The sequence below is a fragment of the Cyrtonyx montezumae genome, unplaced genomic scaffold, assembly GCF_038088225.1.
Source record: "Cyrtonyx montezumae isolate F1298 unplaced genomic scaffold, pur_monq_1.0 scaffold_23, whole genome shotgun sequence".
NCBI classification, from domain to species: domain Eukaryota; kingdom Metazoa; phylum Chordata; class Aves; order Galliformes; family Odontophoridae; genus Cyrtonyx; species Cyrtonyx montezumae.
Genome location: NW_027071970.1, coordinates 9745569 through 9766125, shown reverse-complemented (window position 1 = coordinate 9766125; position 20557 = coordinate 9745569). Strand labels below are relative to the sequence as shown.

The 20557-nt window shown below is 55.2% G+C and overlaps 1 protein-coding gene across 1 annotated transcript in view; it reads right to left on the bottom strand.

The window, feature by feature from the left end:
- Positions 1–20557, bottom strand: part of NCOR2 (nuclear receptor corepressor 2) — a 159809-nt gene that overhangs the window by 68918 nt on the left and 70334 nt on the right. Inside the window, exons 5-8 of the mRNA XM_065739140.1 lie at positions 15994–16173; positions 12741–12854; positions 4136–4192; positions 1299–1351 (exon numbers count right to left, since the gene is read on the bottom strand). Of these exons, the coding sequence (XP_065595212.1) occupies positions 1299–1351; positions 4136–4192; positions 12741–12854; positions 15994–16173 (404 nt within the window). The remainder of the gene's footprint in view (positions 1–1298; positions 1352–4135; positions 4193–12740; positions 12855–15993; positions 16174–20557) is intronic.

Genomic DNA, 20557 nt, shown 5'->3' with positions numbered 1-20557 from the left:
TATGCACCCCTGCAGGTGGCACAAACACAGTGTGGACCCCCAGGACCCCTGGGACAGGCCCTAGGGCAGAAGCAGGAGCATCTGGAGCCCAGAGGGCTGCAGGGCCTTTCCCTGACCTACATCAGTAAATGCACCCAGCTGGCATCGACAGCGAGCTGAGCACAGCTAATTGCAAGGGTTCTGCCAGGAGGAGATGGCAGCTTTTCATTACAATGTGTGGTTTCCTTCCCATATTTTGCAGCACCAATCAGCAGGACTGCCTGCCTCAGCCTCCCCTTGGGTTACCTCTGGGGGTCAGGGCAGCCCCCCACACCCTGGACTCCGTCCCAACGCCCTCATGCACACCCACCATCCACGTGGGCACAAAGCACAGGAAATGATTCCAATCACAGGAAAACGTGATCACAGAACTACAAATATTGGCAGGGGAAGGGTGAGCAGGTGAAGCAGCAGGAGCTCCTTTAAGTCATTCTCTCAAGGACAAAGCCCTCATCTGCTCAGAGTGCCCCCCCCACTCAGCCCCACCAGCAGCACGCAGAGGGGCACTGGGGACCCCACGGCCCCGCACACGGCCCCGGCTGCACGCAGAACAGCAGGAGCCCATTAACTCTTCCCCTCTAATTCCCCCAGCATCAATTAACGGACTGCTGAAAAGCAAAAGATTATTAACTTTGGTTAACAGATTATTAAAGATGATTATCAGCAGCTGACCGTGCCCGTATCAAAACAGACTCGAGCCACCACTGGCTCCCTCTGGCCAGGCAGGAGCTCCAGACCAGCTCTGACTATTCCCATTTCCAACAACGATCACAATTACCACTGTTCTCACTGCCTGTTTTATTTCTCCCGTGTTCAGGAAGTCGCTGCAGTTATTAAATGCAAGTTGGTGATTAAATCGTGGATCGGGGTGATAAGCCATAAATTAGATGATTAATGAGACTCGTAAGTATCTCTGAAACAACCAATTGCTGTCAGACATTCAAGAGGTGCTTCACAAAAAATCCAACGGTAATTGCACCTTTTTATTTCCCTGCTGCTCCCGGCATGCAAACACACACAGGCACGCACAGGCAGTCCAGTTCGTACTTTGGTACATGTGAAACATACCCCAAAAAGCCCACGCAGCTCTGGATGCTGGCGGCCACCAGGGAAATGGAGCAGCCCCACAGCACCACGCAGAGCCCCACTCCCCACAGCTCTGATGGGGAACCCCGCTCAGAAACGGGGACCGGGAACAAGCGAGCACCCCCTAACGCACAGCCTGACATTTCACAGAGCCTTTATTGCCACGTACTTACATTTTAATGTTTTCATGGTACTGCCTGGTGTCTGAAGGCTGGTTGTATAACGGCTGAAATAAATAAGAGAAATGAAGGCATAAATGGGTACAGTCTGACATTTAGCAACTTCACCCCATCAGAAGCGCAGTGCCCTGGCTGCGGGCTCCCGTCCCCGTGTCCCTGCAGGTCCCGGGCAGGCAGCCTGCAGCGAGCTGCTCGCGCTCACTCCGTCGCAGCCCCCAGGAACGCGGAGCAGTGCGTGGCTGTTATGTGCTTCTTGCGAACGCAGAGCGCCTCGGAACATACGACACGGGGGAGGTGAGGGGAACGGGGGGAGCGGGGGGAGCCAGCCCGCGTGCTCCAATTGTTATGTCTACGCTAGGAAAGCTGCGCAGCTCTGCGAGGAGCTGAGCGCAGGGACAGCCTTCGGCACGCAGCAGTGCCAAGGGGGCTGCCCTGGCACGCGGACCCCCACAGGCAGCGTCTGTACGCAGCCTGGCTGAAGCTCAGCAGAAGGTAAGCTGGGAACGCTCACAGGGAAAGGACTGCAGGAACTGGAAATGCTGGTAAACAGAAGTGCCTTCCTCTGTGCTCATAAAAACCAAAGCAAACAAGCTGGTGTGTGACGAGGCACGGGTGTCTTCCTCTCAGAGCAGGGGGTGGGAGGAATGTTGTGCACCCAGGTTAGAGGCTTCTCATTGTCACGGATGCCCTGACACTGCTCAGCTCACCAAGGGCTGCTGATTCATTTCCACTGTTACTGATCTGTGATAGAAGTGGCCACTTACATTCTTAGTTAGCAAACCCGAGCGCTAACGGGCAACCGCTGCAAGCACTGCTGACAACGAAAAGCCAAAACGTCCCCAGCTACAAAACTCATGGACCCAAAACAAAACCATGACAATAGAGAAACTGGGGGGGGGACTCTGCCAGCAGACAGCCTTGTTGTCACTGCACTCAGCCCAGGAATCACTCCCAACCCAGGAGAGCTGCTCACCTACACAGCTGGGCACTAGAACTCCATTCTCTGCAGGGCAGGGACTGAGAACCACCATCCTTCCTCAGAGCTGCCTGCAGCACAGAATGGAGGCTTGCTAAATGAGTAACCTGACAGGTCGGACGGCCAGGGACGTGCAGGCAGCACTCACAGCAGCTCTTCTCATCAGGGACGTGTAATGCAGTTCTCTGGGGGGTGACACTTAAGAAAAAAAAATCTGCAATGCAAGCTATTACTGGAAAAACCTCGGATTTACTGAAAGATCTTTAAAAATTAAACACAATGAAAGCCATCAACTGCTTTCTGGTCACTGCAACACTCAGGGCACAAATCTCCACGAAATTTCTCCCTGGGGAATACACGGGGTCAGTTTCAAAGGTCCCAAGTATGTTGCAGGGATAACCCAGTGAAAGCAAACTGCTCTTTGCAGCAGAACAAGAGAACTCCTGCCAAAGGCACAGCTGAACACGAGGCACAGGACACACACATCGGGGCTGCCCCAGGCACGTGAGGCAGATAGTGCTAAGGGGCTGAGGTACTGGGGTACACATCCACAAGTTCCAGTTCTCAGGAGCACAGGAGTGGGGCTTCCTCAGAAAGATTCAAGCACAAAGCAAAACTCTTCAGGTAAAAATGCAGGGCCAGATCATGTGAGCTGAAAGCAGCAGGAAACCGAGAACAGAGAAGGAGCTGCTTCCCTAAGACACTCCGCTCCCACAGCGCGGTGCTGGTGAGCCTGGAGGCTGCTGGAAAGACTGCAGGAGTTTGAGTTTCCTACCAAAGCTGGACCATCACCCAGCAGTTTCCAGCTTGAGGGGAAACCCCTGACACAGATCCAAACCACTGGGTAAGTCCCCACCCAAACTGCTCCACATCCCTGTGAAAACTTCTTCCTTGCGACTCGCAGGCACCCAAAGGCAAAGCATCCACAAATCAAAAGAAAAAGGGAAAAAAAAAAAGGTGTGTGGGGGAAAGAAAGGAAATGCAACATGTTTTAGATGAGGAAGCACCATTGCAGACACTCTTCAGAGCAGAAAGAGGCCAAAGGGTTTGACCCCTGTGACTCAAAGAAGTGTAACGTGCCCTACCTCCCCGGGCAAGGAAGTGGCTCCAGCACGCAGCACTGACCACTAATTCCTCTGTGACCTCTCCCTTCCGCATGTGGGGAGGACAGTGATTAGTGCCACCTCTGCAAGGCCAGTCCTAATTACAGACTAATTACAATAGTGCTGCGTGCTCACCCAGCAGCCATGGCTCCCTCTGCTGCACCCCAGGGCCAATGCAAGAGATGCTGCCAGACCCAAGCCTGGCCTGCTCTGACCCTTCCAGCTGCCTTCCTCCTGCAGCATCACTGCCGATGCTTACTTTTCCACCACCTTTCTTCAGTTCACAGCTCTTCAGGGGCTAGTTTCAGCCACCCTCCAGCATCCAGCTGCTTGACTTACAGCTGCAATTTGCTGCATGAGGCAGTAGTCCCACAATGACAATTCAGTAAATGTGTTTTTTCTCATTTTCTCTGAGCACGAGAGTCAGAAATAGGATCCATGTGGATCCTGATAGCTGCAGGCTATGATCCCTGAGCCCCTTCCTCAGCAGCTCCCACACTCTCCTCCGGTGCAGCATCCTGCTGCAGGCTGTGCTGGAGCATCACTCTGCCCTGGTGCAGTGAGATGGAGGAGCTGAAGGGTTAATGCTCTCTGAAGAGGCTCTGTGTGTGTTTCAGTGCTCAGCTCAGCCACTTTGCTTTCCGTCCTGGTGCTGTGACAGCGAGATGTCCCAGCCCACAGTACTTCCTCCTCACTCAGCCCCACACCTCCCGGGGACCTCCGCAATGCCCACGGCCACAGGGAACACTCACCAGCTCCACCTGCGGACCCAGCCCTTCCAGGATGCGGTGGGCAGCTTCTGCCTTCTTCTGCACGGAGGAGAGAGAAGAGGGAGAGAGAAGAGAAGTTATTTCTACCACTGCAGCCCTCTGCCTCAGCACCCGAACACCCTTCCCAAGCAAACCCACCCGCACCTGAGAGCAGAAGGGATCGCAGGAAAGCCCCGTGGGCAGCAAAGAATCACACACCCAACGCACAGCTCCTGAGCTCCTCCTGGCACTGCGGAAAGCCACCCCGACTGCAACACCCGGGAGCTGCAGGAGAAGTCCCCATCCTCTCCCAGCCCGGCTCCGGAGTCACATCATCACCGTGCAGGTCACCTCGGCACAGCCTCAGCGCGAGCGAGCCGGCACGCACGCAGAGATGCCCTTCCTAGGATCCATTGCTCAGGGAGCACGTGATCGTTAGGTTGGAGCTGCCCAAGGCTCCTCACGGCTGCCGCTCCCCCCGCACTGCCCTGCTCTGCCCCCTCCCCGCCCCCCTCTCTTGCATGGGTTAGAGAAAATAGCACACGTGTGGGACTGCGCGGCGCTTCCTAATTGAACAGGCCTGAACAGAGGCGTGGGTTCGCTGAGGTGGGAGGTTAAATAAAAGGGGACGTTTTCAGTCAACAGCACTTCCTTGCAAAGCTGGGCTTTTCAACTGCTGTTACTAACAGCCCGATAAATCCGCATCGCTTTGGGGCTGATGCAGTAGAGCCGGATCCCTGGCAGCAAGGGTTCGAGGAGATGGACTTTCAGAGGCGTTTGTTCCATCACACGGGCTCTGTTTCACTTGGGGTAGGGAGAGAGGAAATCCAGGCTGCCTCCAAGAGGCTGCAGGAGCAGCGTGGGCAGCTGAGCTTTGCAGGATTCACCCGTGGGGAGGGGAGAGGGAAGAGGATAAAAAAAAAACCAACCTGTTTTGAAGCGCATTCAGAGCTTTAACCCAGTAAGCACTACAGCTCTGCAGGATCTGAGAGCCGGGATTTCAGCTGGCAGGAGCTGCAGCGAGCGCAGGGCGGGCTGTCACTCGTGCTGCTCTCTGGCACGTCAGCCCTGGCTGTGAAATCCTACAGGGCGCCAGGAGATGCCCCGCCGACCCCGCGCAGCGTGAGCTCCTCGCTGGGGCTTTGTGCACCCACACAGTCTGAGCTGCAGCGTTCACTTTTGCAAACCTGGCCACGGGACCACAGGGATGAGTCACGGTGCCCGCAGCCAGCTGCGGGTTCCTGGGGCTGCAGAGCCAGGTGGTGCTGGGACGAGATGCCAGCTCCTCCCTCACTGCGCACCCAGCAGGACGCAGAGCTCCCTGCGATTCCAAAGTGACTTCAAGGATGCTACAAGAGACGTAACCATCCCACACACACAGCAGCACTGTCACCAATGCTCCTCGCCCAGCTGCGGGGCTCCTGTGCAGCTCACAAAGACTGCTGGGTGTCAGCATGCTGTGAGCAGCTCCCTGCTGGGGCCACACACACGCACAGCAGTGGATCAGAAGCACGGCTCAGCCCCACGCTCTGCCCTTCTCCCTGCAGTGAGCAGCTCTGGGCTCCACACCGCAGTGAGCAGTGTGCCCCGGGTGCTCTGTGCAGCACAGAGCCCGGGCTGCAACGCGGCACAGCCACCCAGCGGCCTCAGCCTGCACTGCCTGCACGCAGCCCTGTGCTGGGACAGCAGGGAGAACATGGGGCATCCCCAGACAAAACCCAGGAGCCAGGCTGGGAGAAAGCAGCGATGAGCACTGTTAAACGTATGGCTAGGTAGCTGGCTTTCCCTGCAGCCCTGGATTTATGGCTGTTGTATCTACCACGGGGTAATAAACTTGCTCAAACTCCCCCAGGCTCGCAGGACACATTCAAATGGGTCCCAGCTCCCTGCTCTGCTGCCAAGAGAGCTCCAAGCAGCAGTGGGTTCACACATGGCTCCAGCTCAGATCCTGACCAAATCGAGCAGACCTGTGCACAGGCTTCAACACTCAGCTGTTCAGTGAGCTGCTCTGTTCAACGTCACACGAAAAAATTAAGGGAAATTAAAAGTATCAGTGCTACTGAATCCAGCACAGGTAAGAAACCCAAAGAGCCCATCCGAAGCTCCCCAGAAGGCCCTATAGGACACTGAATGTTTCCTCTGCAGCACTTTGGACTTCATTAGTGAGAAGAAGTGAAGTCTGCCCTGGGAGCTGCCAGCCTGAAATATTCATAGCTCCATAGAATCATTATGGTTGGATAGGCCCACTAAGATCATCGAGTCCAACCATCAACCCACTCATCCTGCCACAGGGCACCTGCAGCCAGAGCTCAGCATTTTGGTCTCTAGGAGCAACAAAACCTCAGAGAACACACGCACAGTGGCACTGGGAAGCCTCACACCATTACAACCAGGCTAAGATTTGGGGCAGGGAAGGACGAGGGCATTAGAATCACAGCTACGAGTTGAAGATGCCACAGGTCAATGTGTGCAACGCGATTAACTCCAAGCAAAACCTGCATATATTCAGCTGCTGCGCGTGCCACGTTCAGACAGCTTAATGAGACAAGCCAGAGGCAAATCACCACCGGCAGAACATGTGGCAAATCGAGAAGAATGACATAATTTGTCTTGCGTTAACTGACTGTAATGTACACGGCTCCAGAGCGAAAGATCAGGAGGGAAAGCTATTCTGAGCACGTCGCATCGCTGTGTGTACACACAGACACGGCCCTGCCACGAGGGCTGCCCAATTAGCACTCGACACGCCGTAATCGCTGATGCTCCTCACTGCCTTTATCGGATCAGAAGAGAACCGCACGGAGCGGCCACACAGAGCCAGCAGGAGCTGGTGGCAGAGCTGGAGTGGCAGATGTCACCTGCAGGAGGGTGCCCCTGTGCCCGAGGACGGACAGATGGAAACATGCAGCCCGAGCTGAGGGCAGGCAGTGCCAGCACAGCCCTGCTTCTCCTGCACCGTGATCCCTGCTGGACCACCTCCACAGGCACGGCCTGCACTGCTGTGCCATGGGGAGCACGCTGGGAGGGTGATGCCACAGATGGGAACTGGAAGGTTCACCCTACAGCAGCTCAACAAGGTGGCCAGACAGTTGTGCCTGCAACCCCTGTTATTTAACAGAAACGAAACATCAGGAAGCAAACACAGCCATTATTCGGGTGAGATGTAAGAAGATCCCCACTGGTTTTATAGCAAGCAGCTAATGACCCTTTTTCCAGATTTGGTATGGAGTCCTGAAATACCATTACAGCACTCGAGCACAGAGTGTTCGCAGCACAACCAAAGCCCCGGGGCTGAATTTTGCTCCTATTCACAGCAGAGTGGCTCTGCTCCAGCAGCACAGCAGTGGCACACACACGGCCTCTGGGGCACGGCCTCGCTCACAGGGGGATGGAGGTGTCACAAGAAGTGCAGCTAAACCACAGATGTCCATCAGCCTGAACAGCGTCTGGCTTCCTCCTAAGGCAACAGCAGGCCCTCAGCTCTGAGGGAGCGCAGGACAGCGCCCAGCCCGCGATGCATCGCAGCACCCAGGGCCAGGGAGCGGCCGGGATCTCACGGGGCTCTTCGTGAAGCGAAGTGTAAAAATGGAAGCGGAGGAAACACGGGGTTATTTTGAGAAAGCGGATCTGAAATCAGGAGGCGGCGTTTTCTTGGAATTGTTACAGCCATCATTCCATACCGCCCTGCGCTGCTGAACTGTGCTCCCAGCGCTATTTATAGCAGCCTGTGGGCAGCAGTCAGCAGGCGTGCTGGGGGACGTGAGAGCTCCTATTGGGGATCCCACAGTGATACGGCACAGGCAGGGAGCAGCCCCGCAGCTCTGCACCACGTCCTGGGGAGCTGGGCCAGTGTGCCAAGCAGGCAGGCTGGGATGGAGCTTGTTTGGGACAGAATTCAGAAGTGGTGTCAATGAAACCAGCAGAAAAAAACCTCAGGCGAGACACCACACCCCCGCCGCTCTGCAGGGAGCAGGAAGGCAAACAGTTTGGAGGATGTAAAAGGAAAATGCGTGCGCTGACCTGCTGGGAGCACAGCAAAACCTCACAGCGCTGGCTTCATGGGCAAGAGGTGATGGCCATGGGGAGGCTCAGGCTGGGTATCAGGAAACACCTCCTCAGAAAGAGCAGTCAGTGCTGGATGGGATGCCCAGAGAGCTGGGGGGTCACTGTCCCCAGAGGGGCTCCAGAGCCATAGGAGTGTGGCACTGAGGGACACGGTCAGTGGGCATGGGGTGGTGGGCCAAAGGTTGGACCAGATGCTCAAAGCGGTCTTTTCCAACCTCAATGATTTTATGAGGAAGGATTTCCTTCTTAGGACCAGAGGTACCAACCTCTTCCCCCACTCCCAGAGTCAATCCCAGGCAGCACGCTACCCAGTGTGAGATGATCCCACTCCTGAGCTCTGCCCCTGGGCCCATCCCTCCCACTGCAGAGCAGTGGCAGTGCTGTCTCTGGGGACTCCCCACCACAGCTGCATGCCACGGCGGTGACAAATGACTCATCGTAACTAACAGGAAAACTGAGGGAAGGGTCCACGTGCTAACACCGGGCCGGCATCCTGTGCAGAGCGTGACAAGCCACAGCAGCCCTGCCCCCACCCGAGGGCAGAACCCACGGGCACTGGGTTCGGATGCCATCACACACAAGCACAGCTCCACGCTGCAGTGCGCAGGGCCGTGGTGCCAGGCTGAGGCAGGAGAGGTTCAAATGGACGGAGGCTGCACTGGGAGGAGTCCGGTCACATGCGAGGAGCGGGCACTGTGCCATGGGCTTACGCTCCCTTCTCATGCCGTGCCCAAGAAGCTCCTGAGCTTTATTTCCAGGCCTGAAGATGCAGGACGCTGCAGTATCTGGTTTGGATCAAGCTATTTTCTTTGACGTCTGAGAAGTGAAAGGATTCTGAGCGGCTCCAGGCTGAGGGTTCGAACCTCATCTTTTTGGCAATCTTGCTGTTACAGTGCAGCGTTAATAGCACCCTGACTGCTCTGCTTCCCCCTGGACCAACGGGAAGCTCCCCATGCAGCAGAGTGAAGCAATCCCAGGGTGAACAGCAGCAGGAACAAAAGCAAAACCAACGAGGCTCTTGCAGCAGCCGAACGCAGACCGCCCTGTCCTGCCTACCCCCAGCAACCAGGACTGGAAGAACAACGTGCAGATTTAATGCTCAAAAGGCATTCCTCTGATAAGGCCCTGAGCACTGCAGCAGCTCTGTGCTGATGGTGCAGGCCCGACTCTTCCCTTTCTCATGTAAATCAGGAGTTCATAGAAAATCAGTTATACAGACACAAAATCGCCATGGGATCTGAGTCACGCTCTGTGCCTCCGAGCACTCAGTGGCTAGATTGTACTTTGCAATGCTAAAAGCACTCATTTATTTATTCCCTTATTTATGGAGGGGGCATTAATGCTTTATGAGCGCGCAGACGAGGGTAAGCGGATAGCCAGGAATACGCTCCACAGACACAACAGCAGCAGGGGGTGGAAAAAGTTCAAACCAACCCTTTGAATTCCAATTTTACAGCATAATGCTGAATTTACAGATAGATGGCCGTGCCCTTTTGAAGGAACACGCACCGAGACAGAAAACGAATTAAAATTTAATCTTATTGATTTCCACCAACTCAATCCCCAGAGCGAGACAGACGGTGCTGCCTGCTTCCCCTGCCTGCACTGCATCAAACCTGCTATCTGGCAGAGCTGACAGCAGAGCAGGGAAGGGCAGTGTGGCCCCACGGCATGCAGGTGCAGTGCTGCTGTGGGTCGCAGTGCCTGGTGTCCCCATGCTGACGTGGGGACAAGTCACACCGCGTCCTCAGGCGACCTCATCCTCTCTGAGAGCACAGAGCAGCAGAAAGCACTGTGTGCAGGGGAGATGATGGGAGCCAGGGAACGAAGGGCTGCTGTTAGGGAGGATTCACACAAAGGCTGCTCCAGGCATGCTGGTGCAGCTCGGAGTGGTGCTGCCCTGCTGCACGCCTAATGAGGGACCTGCTAATTGGAACCCTGAGCACAGAAATGTCTTCAAGGCCAGGTACACTAAATCAATTCCAAGGGAAGAGGGATGTGAGGAATCCCACCAACAACTCAGGATAAAACCACAGCTAAAAATACAGCCAGGGGACGTGCCCTGGTCAGGGGGATTTGACACGGAAGGAAGATAAATTCTCTCGATATCACAACGCATCCCAGAGGAGCAAATTACAGCCCACGAAGAGCCTGTACTGCAGCAACCAGCACAGAGGTGGCAGACCCTGCAGGAATCAGCTTCCCTCCCACAGGGATGACTCTAAAGGTCACCAGCAGTTTAATTTCAGAGATGCCCACAGAGCACTGCTGTCAGCCCCAGGCAGCACCTGGGATGCCTGGCACGATGTGGGAGCTCAGCACTGTCCTCACATCCCCTCACAAAGCAGCGCTTCATTACGGCCACCAGAGCTCTCCTCTCTCCCTCCCTAGCACAATCTGTGCAGTCAACTTCTTTCTTTTTTTTTCCTGGAAATCAATTACTTGCCCAGCAGAGTGCAGCAAGAGGGGACTGCAGGTCAGGCTCTCCACGGCGACGCTCTGTGATGCTGAGGATCCTTTCCAGTCGCACCCAGTAAGCGGGCAGCGTGCGGGACAGGCAGCACGATGCGGTCCGCACTGAGACCAGCAGCACAGGGCAGCAGCAGCCCGCAGCCCTGAGCTCACCCATCCCAGCACGGCGGGAGGGAAACGTACAGACCTCCCTGAGGAACCAGGGCTAAAATTAGAAACCATTCACCCCTGAAAAGCCACAGCTATCGCCAAAAGGAAAGTAGGTCACAGAACGGCTGGCTAACTCGATTTTCCGGCGTTCCTAGCTGCTCTGTCCTCACATAACCTCCTCTCCCCCCTCCTTCGTGTTGTGCTCAGCACAGGGCTGGGAACGGGCCAGCACCTGCACCGAGCAGCACCTCTGCTCCAAAGGTGAGGAGCTTCTGCTGCTCTGACCAAGAGAGCTGAGGCTGCCCTTCAGGGGATGGCAATACCCTGAGTCCCACAGCAATGCCATGAGCCGTGCCCCGCTGCGAGCTGCAGGCAGCACAAGGACAGCACAGCCTCTGCCCGCCCTGCACTCTGAACAGATCGTGTGTTCCCCAAAGGAGGAACTCCTGTGCTGCCCGCTGTGGTTTCTGCCATGCAGAAGGGAAGGGCTGCTTAGCCTGAGCCCGCTGCCCGCAGACAGGCTTGCTGACACGCTGCTCTCAGTGGGAGCAATTTTCTCTCTCACCCAGACACCACAGAGGGAGGCAGAGGCAATTCAGAGATGAGAGGGCAAGCACAGCCCCACTGCTGGGCAGCACTGGGCAGAGGAAATACAGGGCCCAGCAGGATTGTGCTCTGAGCCAGCTCCTGCTAACAGGAGCTGCTGCAACACAGCTTATCAGAGACGCAGCCTCTGAAGACCACCTTTCCTTCCCTGCCTCACTGACATCACCTGTTTCTTCCCCACATCTCATGGACTGGGTCCACAACAGCAGACAGGGAAGATGGGGTCAATGAAATAAAAATGAAAACACGAGTTCTCCTTTTGTGAACCCAACCCTTGCACGACAGGCAGAAGCCACCCAGCTCAAGGCTCCTGGGCAGGACACCTGGCCACGCAGTGGGGCAGAAGGGCTCTGAGCCCAGCTCTGCAGGGCCACCCCAGCTCTGCTGTGTGCTCACACCTCAGCCGTGCTGCCTTCAGCCTTCACCCGCTTCCTATTGCTAAGGGAGAGAGGCAGATGGGAGAAATACAACCAGGGAAATGGCAATGCCTGTGAGCACAGAGTATGTCGTTTATTTATGTTTTTCCTTTAGCACCAGGCACCTGGATTTCTGCAGCTCCCAGTGAAATCTCAGGCTCTGCAATTCAAAATAATTAGCGACTGGTAGTTTTCCTTTTATGCAAAATCATCCTTTTTATCCAACACCTAAATGAATGTGAATGTGCTTGATTATCTTCCAAAGGGCCCAATTTTCCAGCATCCCTCCAAAGCACACAGCAAAATCCACATCTCCTCAGGCTGCCACTGCAGGCGACAGCTCAGAGCAACAACGAGCGGTCAAGGCAGAGGTCCAAAGGCAGTGATGCCAGGATGACCTTTGCCAATACCATTTACAGCACCAAATACCCATAAATGCACGTCCTTTCTGCACCAGCCCCGTGGCCCAGGGGCAGCCAGGAGGGCTCATAGTTGGCTGCCAGTATCAGAGCAGCACGGATGTTCCTCTCCACCTGTGCAGCCCACCAAAGCCCATAGTTAAAAGTAATTTTCCGCCAGGTTCACTCCAGGGGAGAGGATAAAGCAAGCTGTTTAACAGGCAGAGCTCCAATGCTTCCAATCTAACACTTATTGCAGGAAACCCTACAAAAGCAGGTCCTCACGTGGCATTTAATCCACACAGTGGAGACAGCACCCCAGGGCTCAGCCCTCCGCCAGCAGCATTCCCAACAGAGCTCCATCCATCACATCTGCCCTCAGCCTTCACCAAGAAACTCTCCCAGGGCAATCCCCACCTGCCCCACACCAGACCCCCCCAGCCCAGCCCAGGATGACACAGCACAACCGCACATTTGAGTTTCCATCATTTCCAGACTCACCCTGTTCTCGTCGTAGATGATCTGCACCAAGCTGCGATGTTTGGATTCGATAGGAGGGGGGGAGATGGGTTTTTCAGGCTCTGGTGGTTTGGCTGCTTCTTCCTCCAACTGTTGCTGTGGAAGGATAGGGGGGAGGAGAGTGAGTCACAGCGAGAAACGCTGCCATCCCCGTCCACACGACACTCTGCGGTGCCGTGACCAATGCAGAAAGCTTCCTAGGAGCCACCACGGGCAGCTGTGGGCCACCAAGACAGGGAAGAGGGAGCAATGCTGCTGATAGAAGCACGACACTATCCTACCCCTGGCAGCCTGTCCTCGACCACGAACAACAGGCTCAGCCTTTAGCAGGACTCCTGGAGAGCCTCGTGCCTAGGAATAATGGCTTTATTTGAAACCCTAGAGGGGAACCGCAGCCCCTGCCTGCCTTTGGAGCTGCTGTCTGCAAGGGGAGCAGCAGAAGAGGGAGGGAGGTAGCAAGGCTGCTCTCCATTATCAGTGCCTACAGGAGATGCACCAGGATGACCAGCCCCTACAGAACACTCATCCAGAGCTTTGCTCCAGCTCAGAGCAATGCTCGGGCTGTGCAGCCCATGAAAGCACTTAAGCCACAGCTCAAAGCTGCCAGCAGCCACCACCCCCAGGCACCCCCTGTCCCTCTGCCCCTCCTGCACTGCGGCGCTCCCAGGTTGGCGAGGGCACCCCATCACACCCCACACCCGACAGCTCCGAGCACTCAGGCTGCCACAGAGGCATCTGTCAATCCACTCCTCCTCTGGGGGAAAATATCTGGGTAAAAAATGCCCCAAACTTGGCCACATTGTTCTGGAAACCCACAAAAATCCTGCAAAGTGGTCAGGTCTGCTGTAATTGATTTCAGACAAGAAGATTTGATGGCATATCAGGAAATGAAAGTTTGCCAGTAAGTGGAGGCTCATTAAAAGCAGCTCGTTAAGAGAAAAAAAATACAAATCTAATTATAGCTGAAATACAGTAGAGAATTAGACTGCTCTATGTGGTGTAACACGGTACAGTTATTAAAGGGCCAGATGCTGGAGGCTATGGATGCACCAGCACCCACTGGAATGGCAAACCTGACCTCAGCAGGTCCAGCCCACGACAGCTACCCCTGGGAGCTGTGGGAAATGGCAAAGCGAAATAGGTCAAGGTTCTCAGACACGAGCAAAATGGATTTCTTAAAGGTCTGCCACAGAAGCCAGGCTGGGACTGTGACCTTTACAGGGAGAGAAGTGGGATGAGAGATGAGACCTGACGGCTCCACGCTCTCTCCCTCCCCACCCTCAGTGACAACTGCCCCGAAATCCTCTCCTCTCCCCAGAGCCAGAGCAGCGATGACAAAGGGACACAAAATGTCATCATCAGCCACACACAAACGTGCGCCCAGCGTGACAAGCCAGGTGGGCACTGCAATGCTTCCCAAACCCACCGCAGAATACAGGGCTGCCAGCCACCACACAGCACTGCAAAGCACCTCCAAAGAGCCTACGGGAGAGCCGGTGGGAACCCTACAGACACGGAGCCCCCAAGAGCCTCAACCCATCAGGGCTGCACGGCTCAGCTGTGCCTCCATCACCAGGTGGGAGTGTTGTACTCCAGGAGCCCTCACTGAGCTCAGCACCACGGAGCTGCAGGCGCCGCTGCGAAGAAAAGCCCGGCAGTTTATTTCTCGTTAAGATCCCCAGTGCTGCTGCCAGGAATAAATGCATAGAGATTATCCTTCCCTGTCAGAAAGAGGGGGAGAACAAACTCAATGAGAGATTGAAGCACATATGGCACATGAATGAGCAGGGGATGGCTGATCAGAGCAGCCTTCTGCCAGGGGTGTGCAGGGTTTGGGGAGGGTTTCTCAGCTTGCTCAAGCCTTGTCCTTCTCAAAACCCCTCCTGCTAACAGCACCGGGCAGAGCCTTCACTGCCATTTTTGGAACAACTGAGCGGAGAGGAACGATGGGGTGTTGTACTTTTCTTTTTTCTGTGCTGCCTTTCCTTACAAGTGCATTTAATTACCCCAAGAAGGCCTCCCAAAGACAGAGGGGAAACGCATTAGGAAATTACGGCTGTGCACAATTCCTCCCCTGCTCCGTGAGGAGCAGGATCTGTTACAGGCTGATCGCTTCCCCTCCCTCACCTTCCTCAGCACTGACAGCTCCGACGTGCAGATGGACAAAGCGATCCCACAGACGTGGGGCAGGACCCCCCCACCCCACAGACACCGCCTCCCACCCGGCACCGCACTTCCCCGGGGAGCGGACGGCAGCCACACTGTGCAGGCATTTGCAGGGGGTGTACCAAATGGGTTTGCTACCACGTGCCAAAATAAAAAAGTGGAGGGGATGACTGCCAGCAACCACTTTCACCTTCTTCCCCTCTCATCAGAACGATTTTGTGGGGAGGATCGTAAAACTCGTTCAGAGAGAAGAAATCAGCCAAGCAAGCAGCCAACAATAAGAAAAAACCTACCTCCTTATGGAAGGACAGGTTGATATTAAAGGCAAGGAGCATATGCTGCTCCCATCAGCATCAACAGCAGCTCCTCAGCATCTCTGAAACAAGCCAGCCAAGGACCTGCAGCTACCAGCCCTCAGGCTGCCACCACATCAGGCATGCAGCCCCCCTGGAAGCTCCTCACATCACTAGCAATGAGAAATGATCAATCTGCACATCCTTCCTCGACGTGAGCTGAAAGCACAGACCACTGTCCCCTCTGTTCTCACTGCCTCAGCACATCCTCAAGGAGCGCTGGACTCATCCCCATTTCCCACACAGTGTGACAGCCCAAGCACACATTAGCTCCATTCAGAAATTCTTGAAGTGTGCACCTCTGCAGAGGCAGTCTGGGATTAACAGCCATCAGGAGACCAGAAAATTGCCACAAGCAAAGGGAAAAACCACTGGCAAAAGAGACACAGAAGTGATTTGCTTTTGGAAGCAAAAGCTTTCAAGTCTGTGGGTTTTTCACACACATACCCCAAGGTTTTGTCATATTAATCTCTTAATGAGTTTATAGTAATTGTAGATGTGGCTACAATAAGGCAGGTGATCCTTCAGCTAGGGAAGCCAGACTGCCCCAGACTGTCAGCACAGCAGCTGTGCCCCACACCACGACAAGGAGCATGGCTGCAACCCACCCTGGTGGCACTGCCACTTCCCCTCTGCAGACACACGTGGGAAAGGGCAGGGTGTGAGAGCGAGCAGAAGCACAGACACGAGCTGCCCTGCAGAGCCCAACCTCTTACCTGCTTCTTCTTCAGCTTGGAGATCTGCTGCTCCACCATGGTGATCTCGCGGTCCACGCGGTCCATGTTCTGGATGAGCTCCTCCTTAGACAGCCGGGCGGGCAGCAGGTCCAGCTCGGCCTCGGGGTGTGCGGGGCTGACGGGAGACACGGGCTCCAGCTTGCCAGGCAAGCCGCGGTCCTGGGGAGCACAAAAGCTGCAGGTCAGCTGTGCCAGGAGGCTCACCATCCTCCGCTCAACCTCCTGAGAGCGCTCCCCAGCCCATTCCCAACCCCCAGAGAACCTGCAGGGCCAAGCAGTACCAGCTGCCAGATGACACCAGCACCCTGTGCTGGGACCTTCAGCATCCCAAGGGAGCACCAGGTTACTCTCCTGAGCAACCACATCCCCACAGAAACAAACCTTCCCACACCAGGGACCTCTACAGCTCCTTCTGTACCCCATTAAACACTCGTCAAGAGTGTGGGGAGCCCTGAGTGGCAGATGACAAACACATCCTTCCAGAGATGGAGACCACAGGGACAGGTGTGGTCCACTTAGACTGAAAAAAAAACCAACAAAAAACTGATGGGGAATGGCTTTTCACAGATCCTAGGTAAAGATCTCAGCTCAACATGAGCAGATGGATTAGCAAAACCTCCGCGGCCATCACAGGGGGCAGCTCTCATTTCCCTTTGCTTCCAGTTCATAGCAAACACAGGAACACTCGGTCTCTGCTCCAGCAAAGTGACACTCCTGCTGACACTGCGAGCGTCCCGGAGCCACAGCATCTCCCCTGCACATCGCCCTTCATCCCTCAAACTCCCAATTGCACAGAATCCCAGCTCCTGCAAACACGAGCTGTGGGCTCAGGCAGCACTGATGAACAGAAGGCCCAAGGGGACCCGAGGGGACCCGGCCCACCCCGACCCACAGCACAGCACACCCAGCTGGCAGCAGCCCAGCGCCTCAATTAGAGGTTTATCTGTTTGTTTGCTTAGTGAGTGGAGGGTTGGTTTTTTTTTTCCCCTGGGGGGCAGGAAGTGGGGAAGAGGAGCTGCAGTTGGGTCCGTAACCTTAAACCACGATCAGGCTGCAGCACCCTGCAGCTGCTACAAGGGGAGGGACAGGGAAAGCAAACAAGTGAAGAAGTCTGCGCAGCCTCACTACCCCAGCACGGGGACAAAGCCCACATTGTTCTGCACCTCCTGACCACGGCTGCAGGCTGACACACAGCCTGGCCCTCGTGCAGGAGGGTGATGGGATGCCCCCGCTGACACCAGGACGGCAGGGACCCGCTGTGCTCCCCAGCACTCACTGGAGCCCCACACAGCAGATTCTGTTTTGCTTTACTTCCCTAGGATCAGATAGCACACCTGGACACCCTGCTGTGGCAAGGTGAAGCTCAGTGCTTTTTCCACAGGTGGGCTGGCAGTTTTCTGTCCCATTTTAAGGCAAATACCAGCAGGACAATCACAAGAAGCAGAAGATAAACGAGCTGCTTGAATATCTAGTTCAAGTTAGGGAATAGGAACAGAAAGCAGCCGTGGCTTGGAGCTGGATGCATTTTTCTAAAGGACAGAAGGCTACCTGCCAAAAACAGAGAAAAGCTTCTCACTGTGCTCAGCAAACAAAAGGTGCTCTCTCATCCCTGCCAATGTGCAAGAGAGGGCATCTTTACGCTGCTACCCCTTCAGGAACCTGCCTTCTGATAAACAGGTATCTTTTTACCCTGTAGAAACTAAAGTGAAATAGTAGTAAAGCTCAGTAAGACAAACAGCACAGAACCCATCATCATCATTCATTACGAGATGATGACAGCAATAAATAGAGGTGATGTCCCCAGACCTCTCCTGGCCTCTGTCACCTCACAAGCACCTCTCCAAATAAGGGAAGCGAGCTGCAGCGAGAAAGGAAAACAAAAGACAAAGGCAAAAAAATCTCCCTCGTGCAATTGCAGAGCCCAAAGCGCAGTGCTGTGACTCGCACAAGGCATGGAGGAGCCCTTCTTCTGCACCACAGAACCCTCAGAGGAGAGGTCTGCAAGGAGCAGGGCCCACCCCAGCCCTGCAGCAGGCTCTGGGAGAGGGTCAGTTCCCAGCAGGTGGCACTGCATGGGTCCCACTGTGGGGCTGCTCCTCCTGAGGACAGTACCTCTCTCCCCCAGGGCACAGTGACACAGAATTCAGGATGAGGCAGGAAAGAGAAGAGGTCTGAGCCCACCCTGCAGGGCTTGCTGCCTGCTGTAAAGCCTCTGCTGCCCAGAGCAGCAGGAGGAAAGCTGGGGAACCCAACTGGCTTCAGCACAGCTGGTTGGTACTGTGCAAACAGGAGCTCTGCAAGAAGGGACCCAGCATGTCCCACGAGCAGGGCTGGCTGTGTTCTCACTGCTGCTGGAGCTCTGCTTCCCCACTCCAAGCGTCCTCCACCTAACGCCAGCGCTTCAGACAGCATCGCACCCACGCTCTAAACATGTGCAGTGTGAAACATAAAATTCTTCTTATTAACGTGAAATCACAGACTTCGAAACCAGCACGAGCCAGGAGAGCTGGAATAGATCTGCTGGAGGGAAGAAAGCAATTACTACATTACTCAAGTTGATATTTTCTCAGTAATTATACTGTTTCCAAGTGATTTGTTTTTATACATGGCTAACAACTACTGTAGTTCCTGTTTATCCCCGGCCTTATTATTATGTGATTTGTATGATAACAAGGGTGGGTGAGTGGGGGGCAGGCACTGCTGCAGGAGGAGATCCGGCACGAAGAAAACCATTGCTGAGAGGCTCCCAAGCAGCAGTGTCAGGCTGCACAATTTTACTCCTGGCCCACTACATGCAGAGCATTAAGAGACGTGCAGCTGGTGGGGAGCTGAGAGCCTAAGCTCAGCCACTGCCATGAGCTGCCCAGGAAAGCTGTGGGGTCACTGTCCATGGAGGTGCTCAAGAACTGTGGGGATGTGGCACTGGGGGAACATCAGTGTGCACAGCTTGGGCTTAGAGGTCTGAGTGGTCTTTTTCAGCCATAATGATCTTGTGGTTCTAACCTGCCCAAACACCAGCTCCCAGAACAGGTGGCCGTGCCTGGAGAGAAGGGGAAGGAAGGTCCTGAGGTCCCCACTATGCCCCTGCGTGTCTTTTTCTGTGCTAGCATCTCTGCCTTTCCTCTTTCCTTTTCCCAAACACTCCTGGCCTCCAGCTCCCAGGGCTGGAAGCCCACAGCAAGGCATAATGGGATGGGCACGTGGCTCCCAGCTCTGTCCCAGCCCACCCTGGCACCAGCAGTGCCCCAAGCCAGGGGCGGCAGCCGGGGAGCGGGCCGGGCACCACCACCTCCCCCTGTTCCCACACAGCAGGGCAGAGACCCAAAGAAGTAATGGCCTTCCCTGGCCATGGACCAGCATGTGCTCAGGGAATCCAGGGCATTGAAGATGAAGGAGCTGTCTGAAGACAGAGTCTGTTTATTTCTTATTTTTTAATGTTTTTCTGTTTTTTTTTTCCTTTTTCAATAAATGTGACTTTACGAGGAGGCGGACAAAATTCCTTTCCCCTGTAACCCAGCTGAATTCCACCAAGCCAGGGCAGAAAATATCCCAACGATTTTGAAGCTCTCACGAAAGTAGGTCAAAAAACTTCCCCAGTGTTTCAACAGCTTGAAGCAATTGAGTTGCAAAAGCAAGAACAAATGCTGGCCGATCCTCCCCGTCCCTCCAGCACATTTCGGAGGGCATAAAACCTCTGCAGTTGGTGTTATAGTTACACACACTAACCAAAGCACAGTATCTGGTCTTGCAAAACTTGCTGCTGCTCAAGAAGAGCCATTCCATGACACACAACAGATGCTGCCTCGGGGCTGTGGGATCACAGGACAGTGGACGAGGTGGGGTTTTGCTCCTTGCTTTCCAACATGCAGCATGAACCCAAACCCAGGTGGAAAAGTTCCTGTGAACAAAGCCTCGCAGCAATGGAAAACCTGCCATGGAAACCCAGAGCCACCCCTCCTCCTGCACACACAGAGCAGAGGCCTGAGCCATGAGCACACCTCAGGCAGTGGGGGCAAAGGAGCAGCACCAAGGAGCAGCTGTGAGCAGCAGCACGAGGGGATGTGCGTGCCCTGGGTGGCACCACGAGCTGTGAAAGCATCTCACATCGCACCCAGCACCCACAGCTGGGCTCACTGCCACCCTGCTTCCACAGAACCGGCTTCACAGGAACCGCTCAGCACACGCCTGCCACAGACTTCCTCGGAGGTGGGACGCAGTGACACGGCCCCGTGTGACCGGCACCCGGAGGACAAGGCAGGGGAAGATGCTCCCCCAGCATGGTTTTGCTGCAGCAGCCCTCCCCAGCACGCACAGCGAGGGCTGAGCCCCCAGCACGCAGCCACCAAAGGTCTGCCCCAATCCCTGTGGGTGTGCTCCCTCTGACACAGCTTTGGGGTGCACCTTGGTAGCCTGCAGCGTCCTCACCGGTGCACAGGATGCAGGAGAAGCCCTCAAAGCCCGCACGCCACACTTGCCTTTTCTAAGAAGGGTTCTGCCCAATTCCCTGCTACAACCAGGCTGCCATCCCACAAACGTATCGCTG